This window comes from Colobus angolensis, unplaced genomic scaffold, assembly GCF_000951035.1.
Source record: "Colobus angolensis palliatus isolate OR3802 unplaced genomic scaffold, Cang.pa_1.0 Scaffold140, whole genome shotgun sequence".
In the NCBI taxonomy this organism is placed as follows: Eukaryota; Metazoa; Chordata; class Mammalia; order Primates; family Cercopithecidae; genus Colobus; species Colobus angolensis.
In genome coordinates this window covers 1,662,217-1,671,189 of record NW_012114489.1, presented here as the reverse complement: position 1 = coordinate 1,671,189, position 8,973 = coordinate 1,662,217, and the positions used below count along the sequence as shown (strand labels likewise).

Below are 8,973 nucleotides of genomic sequence, written 5' to 3'. Positions count from 1 at the left end.
TGCCTCCCGGGTTTATGCCATTCTCCTGCCTCAGCCTCCCGAGTAGCTGGGACTACAGGCGCCCGCCACCTCGCCTGGCTAGTGTTCTTTTTTTGTATTTTTTAGTAGAGACGGGGTTTCACCGTGTTAGCCAGGATGGTCTCGATCTCCTGACCTGGTGATCCGCCCGCCTCGGCCTCCCAAAGTGCTGAGATTACAGGCTTGAGCCACCGCGCTCGGCCTATTCTCTTACCCTCTCTCTATAAATACACATATTTACATATTTTTTCCCATGAATCATTGGAAAGTAAGTTTGAGACTGCTTCACCCATTCAGGAGTTCAGCATGTATTTCCTAAGAACCAGGTATTTCTACATAACTTCAATGCCTTTATTATATCTGAGAAATTTAACAATGATACAATTATTTAATATGTGATCCATATGCAGATTTCACCAGTTGTCCCTAAAATGTCCTTTATAGCTATCTCCCTGATTCAGGACCCAATCCATCAAGGATTGTATATTGCATTTGGTTATCCTGTTTCTTTAGAATAGTCTCTATGCCATTTGCTGTCCTTCAAAAATTGATATTTTTAAAGAGTCCAAGCCAGTTTTCCTTTTCCTTTTTTTTTTTCTTTTTTTGAGACAGAGTTTCGCTCTTGTTGCCCAGGCTGGAGTGCAGTACATGATCTCGGCTCACCACAACCTCCGCCTCCCAGGTTCAAGCAATTCTCCTGCCTCAGCCTCCCGGGTAACTGGGATTATAGGCATGTGCCACCATGCCCGGCTTAATTTTGTGTTTTTAGTAAAAACGAGGTTTCTCCATGTTGGTCAGGCTGGTCTTGAACTCCCAACCTCAGGTGACCCGCCCGGCTTGGCCTCACAAAGTGCTGGGATTACAGATGTGAGCCACCATGCCTGGCCTAAAGCCAGTTTTCTTGTAGAATGTTCTACAACCTATATTTGACGGTTTCCTCATGATTAGAATCAGGTTAAACATTTCACAATTGCCATTATCCTTTCTATAATGTGAAGTTTCTAGTGTGCAATTAAGGCTGTAACGGTAAGGCTTCCCTAATTGTTCCAGCGTTCACGTGCAAGGCAAGCAGTAAGCACTACCCAAAATGAAAAGCAGGTTCTTTAAAACTAGTAGGTGATTAGTAAAACTAGTAGGTGATTAGATGAACTAGTAAGTTCTTCTTCAAGTTTTATTAGATAATGGCGTATCTTAAATTAAATTCTTTTTTTTCTTCTTTTTAGGCCGGCGTTTGTAAATCCACTCATCCTTGAAAGCCCAGAGGAAGAGGAGCTCTTTAGACAAGGAGAATGTACATTAATTTGTTTATAATAAAATAAATTTGAAAAGCACATTAATTACACTGCAGAAGAGATTATTTAAGATTTTATATGGGTTCTTCATACCAGTCAAATGTCTTTTGTTTGTTTGTTTGTTTGTTTTTTGAGATGGAGTCTCTCTGTGTTGCTAGGCTGGAGTGCAGTGGTACCATCTCGGCTCACTGCAACCTCTGCCTCCTGGGTTCAAGCGATTCTTCTGCTTCAGCCTCCTGAGTAGCTGGGACTACAGGTGTGCGCCACCACACCCAGCTAATTTTTGTATTTTTAGTAGAGATGGGGTTTCCCCATATTGGCCAGGATGGTCTCGATCTCCTGACCTTGTGATCTGCCTGCCTTGGCCTCCCAAAGTGTTGGGATTACAGGTGTGAGTCACTGTGCCTGACCCAAATGTCTTATTCATACCAATAATTTATTGAAATTAAAAATATGCTATTCTTCGTTCTTTGGAGTCCTTACTTTGAATGATTTTATTGATCAGACAATATTTATTAAGTGAAGTAATTTGTTATCTCAGTTTTTTTTTTTTTTTTTTTTTTAAGCTATGCATTTTCTTGTTGACACAAATCTACCTGTTAATTATTGAGTGTTTTTCAGTACACTTTTTTTTAAAGACAGGTTCTTGCTCTGTTTCCCAGGCTGGAGTTGGGCTTGGGTCCAGGAGTTTGAGGCTGCAATGAACTATATTGTAGCCTCGACCTCCTGGGCCCAAGCTGTCCACCACCTCAGCCTCCCGAGTAGCTAGGATTATAGGCACATGCCACCATGCCTGGCTAATTAAATTTTTTTTTTTTTTTGGTAGAGACAGGGGTCTCACTATGTTGCCCAGGCTGGTCTTGAACTCCTGGACTCAAGCGATCCTCCTGCCTCAGCCTCCCAAAGTGTTGGGATTACAGGCATGAGCCACTGCACCTGGCCTGTTTTCTCCGTTTTAATGAAGTGAGAAATGCATCTTGATGGGATAACTGCAGGTCAGGGCTCTGGATCAGGATGATACCAGGTGATCTCACACTGAACCAATATAATTTCCACGTGGAACCAAAGACTCACTGGGAGTTTTATGTGGCGTCTGCAGTTTTCTCTTAGATATGTGTATAATTTTCATTGAGATTTTGAATGGTACCCCAGGTCAGAACGCCCTGTGCTGTAGTGTGACCCTCCTGATCATTGCTCCTTATTCTCCCATGTTTCAGTGAACAAGGGGAGAAGAATTGCCTTCAGTTCCACATCGTTACTGAAAATGGCCCCCAGCGCTGAGGAGAGGACCACCATACATGAGATGTTTCTCAGCACACTGGATCCAAAGTAAGGATGGTGAGATTCCACGTTGGAAAAATATTTAAACCTTGGCCTTTTTTTTTTTTTTTTGTGAGACACAATTTCTTTCTTGTTACCCAGGCCGGAGTGCAATGGCATGATCTCAGCTTACCACAACCTCTGCCTCCCAGGTTCAAGCAATTCTCCTGCCTCAGCCTCTGAGTAGCTGGGATTACATGCATGGACCTCCACGCCTGGCTAATTTTGCATTTTTAGTAGAGGTGGGGTTTTTCCACATTGGTCAGGCTGCCTGCCTCGGCATCCCAAACTGCTGGGATTACAGGCGTGGCGTGAGCCACCGCACCTGATCTTTTTTTTTTTTTTTTTTTTTGAGACAGAGTCTTACCCTGCCGCTCAGGCTGGAATGCAGTGGCGTGATCTTGGCTCACTACAACCTCTGCCTCCTGGGTTCAAGCAGTTCTCCCATCTCAGCCTCCCAAGTAGGCGGGATTACGGGTGCCTGTCACCATGCCCAGCTAATATTTTTTGTATTTTTAGTAGAGATGGGGGTTTCACCATGTTGGCCAGGCTGGTCTCAAGCTCCTGACCTCAGGTGATCTGCCCGCCTTGGCCTCCCAAAATTTTGGGATTACAGGCATGAGCCACCGTGCCTGGCCTAAACCTTGGCCTTCTTTAGAGCCACAGTTGTCTGAGTGTATTGGAAGTGACTTGCAAATGTGTTTACTTTTCAACAAGAGAACCATGGCATTAACAGGGTTTAATAAATATTCATTTGTATAGGACTATAAGTTTTCGGAGTCGAGTTTTGCCCCCTAATGCGGTGTGGATGGAGAATTCAAAACTGAAGAGTTTGGAAATTTGCCACCCTCAGGTATTATAATTTAGTGAGAAATCTGAATAGGATAGCTTCCATTCATGATATTTGTCCAAGATTTGACACACCTTTAAACTGGCCTTTGTCCTGTGGCATTGTTAATTCCTCTGTTCTGTATACAAAGGTGGCCATAAGGTTGTATTCATTGATATTTATTTATGTCCTGTAGGAGCGGAACATTTTCAATCGGATCTTTGGTGGTTTCCTTATGAGGAAAGCATATGAACTTGGGTGGGCTACTGCCTGTAGCTTCGGGTGAGTTGTATGGAAGGCAGTCTTAACTTCTGAGGAGCAATTTATATCACCCCACTGAAATGGGACATTTCAGACCAGTCTGGGCGTGTGTGGGAATATGTTATGTTTTTAAATGAATACCACACTGATACCAGCTGAGTTTGATCTTCATTTTAGAAGGTTGTTTCTCTGACTTTGTAAGTTCATACATTTGAAAAACCACTGAGAAAATACAGTGATGATATGTAGAAGGGAAAAGATACAGTTATTTTGGCCCTAATCTGCTCACGATGGCATCTCTTACCATTCCGCACTAGTAGGATCTTTTCCCCCTTGTCTAAGTTTATCCTTCATTCATTGTTATTTTGCTTCAGCTAGTTGTTAGGGAAAAAAATTGAGATCATCTGAATTTTGTAGTATACCCCAAATTCTGTCTTTTCCCCCAATAGTGGTTCTCGACCGTTTGTGGTAGCAGTAGATGACATCATGTTTCAGAAACCTGTTGAGGTTGGCTCATTGCTCTTTCTTTCTTCGCAGGTAGGTGTGTGATGAGAGTTGACATACAACTTTTTTTTTCATTTGAGCCTAGAAGTTTCTATATCCAAAAGCCACTGTTTTCTCTTATGACTGTCCTTTTCCCCTTCCTAATGCAGTTGACTGACTATAGTGTCTATAATCTGTTAGGTATGCTTTACTCAGAATAATTACATTCAAGTCAGAGTACACAGTGAAGTGGCCTCCCTGCAGGAGAAGGAGCATACAACCACCAATGTCTTTCATTTCACATTCATGTCAGAAAAAGAAGTGCCATTGGTTTTCCCCAAAACATACGGAGGTAAGTAGTGATTATTGCTTGTCCCTAACAAAGGGAAGAACTTCTAAGGACATTTTTCTCCTTTTGAATTGTAGGAAGTGTATTGATGCCTGTCAGCACAAGAGCATGTCTTTAGGAGATTTTGCTTTTGAGATTTGGCAGCCCTGAAGACCAAAGATGCCTGTGGCCCCCAGGCACGCAAGCAGCCACTGGTAGTCAAAAAGTGATCCAGCCAAAGGAAGGGGACAGGAGTCATGGCCTGCTTCTTTGGGAATGTGGCACACCCCTGGCCCAACAGTGCATCTTGTTCTGTCCCAGTGTTCCCAAGTAGTCTTGTGTTTATATGATGGTTTTCTAAGGTGTTAGAAGTTTCTCCAGGGTTCTCTCTTGTGTTTCAGAGTCCATGTTGTACTTAGATGGGCAGCGGCATTTCAACTCCATGAGTGGCCCAGCGACCGTGAGAAAGGACCACCTTTGGAACCCTAGGAACACCACATTTGTTGAAAACTAGCACTCCATCCACAGTGACGTGGTACCTGATGAAGACCTGATCGAGTGTATTGGTTTTAGTGTTGCATCTAATCCTCCATACAGGAGGAGGATGTATTCAGCCTTTAGGATGATCAGAAAAGCAGAAAGAGAGAGTGGCCAGATGGGGCTGAGGGGAGAAAGAATTATTAAACAATAAATACTTTCAAAACAATTTTTTAATTATGAACCTACCATGTTGCCTCCTATCTTCTAAAAAAAAAAAAAGAAAATTGAGAGACTGGGTGCGGTGGCTCATTCCTATAATCCCAGCACTTTGGGAGGCTGAGGCGGGTGGATCATGAGGGTCAGGAGATCAAGACCATCCTGGCCAACATGGTGAAACCCCATCTCTACTAAAAATACAAAAAATTAGCCGGGTGTGGTGGCATGTGCCTGTAGCCCCAGCTACTTGGGAGGATGAGGCAGGAGAATTGCTTGAACCCAGGAGGTGAAGGTTGCATTGAGCCAAGATCGCACCACTGCACTCCAGCCTGGGCGACAGAATGAGACTCTCTCTCAAAAATAAATAAATTAATTGAGGATACCATTGGATGCATTCTTTTCTTACACATGTTGCAACTGTCAGTATACAAGGTTTCCTGCCAGGGTGTTTGGATGACATTCTTTAAACCTAACCAGTTCCTCTGTGCTGTCTGAATCCCATCAGCCATACATGATTCCTTTGCTTCCCTCTGTTTCCCAACTTTTGTTGTCAGAGGGTAGATGAAAAGTTGGGGTAAAGGGATTTAACAAAAGATACTGCATCTGTAAAGATTTGTGGGAAGATTTGGGTCTGAAACCATACCATGAGGAGGTGTGTAGAGATGATCTAGATAAGGAAAAACAGGACCATTTGGTCATTCTTTCATTCACCGGACAGCTATTTAGCACATTGTGCTGGTGGCTAGGCAGGATATATCTGATTTAAAAAATAGGAACCACAGTAATAATAGCTGCTTACGTTTATGGAGCATTGCCATGTGCTAGGTAGGCACCATCCTCAGCACTTGGCAGGTCTGAGCTCCTTTATTCCAATCAACACTATGAGGCAGGTTCTGTAACCCCCTCTTAGGGTTAGGCCATTCAGGAAACTGAAGCACAGAGAGCTTAAGTAACTTGCTCGAGGTCTGACGTGTAACATGTGGAGGTACTGGGATTCAAAACCAGGCAGTGTGGGTCCAGGGCACTCTTGACCAGTACCTGTACTGCTTTCAAGGAATAGAGCAAGAGAGGTCATACCTAATATCACAGTGTCACCTAGGAAGCCCAAGGGAGGCATTCCCATTAATCTGCAGCCCAGGCCGGGCGTGGTAGCTCATACCTGTAATCCCAGCACTTTGGAGGCCGAGGTGGATGGATCATGAGGTCAGGAGTTCAAGACCAGCCTGGCCAAGATGGTGAAACCCCGTTTCTACTAAAAATACAAAAAGTAACCGAGCATGGTGGTGGGTGCCTGTAATCCCAGCTACTCGGGAGGCTGAGGCAGAGAATTGCTTGAACCCGGGAGGCGGAGGTTGCAGTGAGCCGAGATTGTACCACTGCACTCCAGCCTGGGTGACAGCGTGAGACTCCATCTCAAAAAAAACAAAACCCCCAAAAAATCAGCCAAGACCATTTCTTTTTCAACAGGAAGGTAACTTAGAAGAAAAAATAATCTCTGGGAAAAGTGCTCCCAAGAAGGAAGCAGTATTTACTGTGGGTTCTACATTAGTGTTCACAAACTTGGCTCTGCCTCAGAATTAGGTGGAAAGCTTTTTTTTTTTTTTTTTTGAGACAGACTTTTACTCTGTTACCCTGGCTGGAGTGCAGTGGCGCGATCTCAGCTCAATGCAACCTCTGCCTCCTGGGTTCAAGCAATTCTCCTGCCTCAGCCTCCTGAGTAGCTGGGATTACAGGTGTCCGCCCCATACCTGGCTAATTTTTGTATTTTTAGTAGAGATGAGGTTTCACCATGTTGGCCAGGCTGGTCTCGAATTCCTGACCTCAGGTGATCCACCTACCTTGGCCTCCCAAAGTGCTGGGATTACAGGCGTGAACCACTGCACCCGGCCGGTGGAAAGCATTTTTAACAAAAATTTTTTAGGCCAGGCACAGTGGTGGCTTATGCCTGTAATGTCAGCACTTTGGGAGACTGAGGTGGGAGGATCGCTTGAGACCAGCCTGGGAAACATAGTGAGACCCTGTCTCTACAGAAAGTTAAAAAATTATCCGAGCATGGTGGTGTGCACCTGTAGTCCCAGTTACTCAGGAGGCTGAGGTGAGTGGATTGCTTGAGTCCAGGAGTTTGAATCTGCAGTGAGCTATGATCATATCACTGCACTCCAGCCTGAGTGACAGAGCAAGGCCCTGTCTCAAACAATTTTTTATATTAGTTTATGTAATGTTTATTGAAATCACAGTGTCAACAAGCACCTCTGGCATGAAATAGTCACAGGAGCAAACACAACTATCTCTTGGAAGCATGCAGTTTGACTAATGGAATCAAGTATATGCTGTACTGTAATAACTTGTCTCTCCATGCTGTAATGCCATCCTGACTGAGATTTACCTGGCCCTTCAATACGGCATTTTGCATATCTACCTATGACATGATGGGGGGTGGCTAACGGGGAGGGATGCACCCTGGGGAGTTTTGTGAATGTGTTAAGTCGAGTTAAGAGACCTACTGCATGCTATTGTATAGATTATATATTATGTATTTAACCATTTGCTGCTGTACACTGAAGCTTTTTCTAGTATTTCCTTTTTGCTATTATAAACAATGTTGCAGTAAATATCCTAAATACTCTAAAACATTTGACCCTTAAATTATTCTCTTTGGAAAAATACTAAATGAGATATTTAGGTCAAATAGTAGGCACACGTTGAAGGCTTTGAATATGTATTTCATGTGACCCTTCAGAACAGTTTCACACAATCACTGACACATTGGCAATTTCCCTGAACTTTGCCAATTTTTATCTTTTCTTTTAAAAATATCTTTGCCATTTTGATAGGTGAAAAATGACATTCTGCTGGATGTGGTGGCTCACACCTGTAATCTCAGCACTTTGGGAGGCCAAGGCAGGCAGATTGCTTGAGGTCAGGAGTTCAAGACCAGCCTGGGCAACAGGGTGAAAAGCTGTTTCTACAAAAATACAAAAATTAGCAAGGTGTTGTAGTCTTGCCAGTGCACCAAAATGTAGCCATCTCTGGTTGTCTGAGATAGTATCCAGAGTTCTTTGTCTCACGGAGCACAAACACAAGGGTGAGGTTGGAGTGAAAGTTTAAGAAGCAAAATAAGAAAGCTCTCCGCTGGGTGCGGTGGCTCACACCTGTAATCCCAGCACTTTGGGAGGTCGAGGTTGGTGGATCACCTGAGGTCCGGAGTTCGAGACCAGCCTGACCAACATGGAGAAATCCTGTCTTTACTAAAAACACAAAATTAGCAGGGCATGGTGGCACACGCCTGTAGTCCGTCCCAGCTACTCGGGAGGCTGAGGAGAATCGCTTGAACCCGGGAGGCGGAGGTTGCTGTGAGCCGAGATCGCGCCATTGCACTCCAGCCTGGGCAACAAGAGCAAAACTCCATCTCAAAAAAAAAAAAAAAAAAAAAAAGCTCTCCGCAGCGGAGAGTGGGGGCCTGAATGGGTTGAATGGGTTGCACACTATGAGGCTGGGGTCGGGGTTTTTGCGGACTGGGAAGGGGAAGGAATTTGCTTAGTCTGTGAGCTGTCTTGGAGAAAGCGAAATTCAGCTTGGCCCGGGACCAATCAGGAGCTGAATTGATGATTCATTGGGGCTACTCAGCTTGGCCCGGGACCTATCAGGAGCTGAAGTGAAAGCTCGGCCCGGGACCAATCGTGCTGAAGTAATTCTTAGAGGCCGGGCTCAACACTGCAAAAAGGAAAGGGCCCACCGGAGTCGTC

The 8,973-nt window shown here is 44.3% G+C and overlaps 1 protein-coding gene across 1 annotated transcript in view; it reads left to right on the top strand.

Moving 5' to 3' along the window:
* Positions 1 to 5,256, top strand: part of ACOT9 (acyl-CoA thioesterase 9) — a 38,424-nt gene extending 33,168 nt beyond the window's left edge. Inside the window, exons 8-14 of the mRNA XM_011935106.1 lie at positions 1,242 to 1,309; positions 2,528 to 2,639; positions 3,393 to 3,483; positions 3,656 to 3,741; positions 4,170 to 4,257; positions 4,405 to 4,555; positions 4,933 to 5,256. Coding sequence (XP_011790496.1) covers positions 1,242 to 1,309; positions 2,528 to 2,639; positions 3,393 to 3,483; positions 3,656 to 3,741; positions 4,170 to 4,257; positions 4,405 to 4,555; positions 4,933 to 5,045 — 709 coding nt within the window. The 3' untranslated portion in view covers positions 5,046 to 5,256. The remainder of the gene's footprint in view (positions 1 to 1,241; positions 1,310 to 2,527; positions 2,640 to 3,392; positions 3,484 to 3,655; positions 3,742 to 4,169; positions 4,258 to 4,404; positions 4,556 to 4,932) is intronic.
* The last annotated feature ends 3,717 nt before the right edge of the window (positions 5,257 to 8,973 follow it).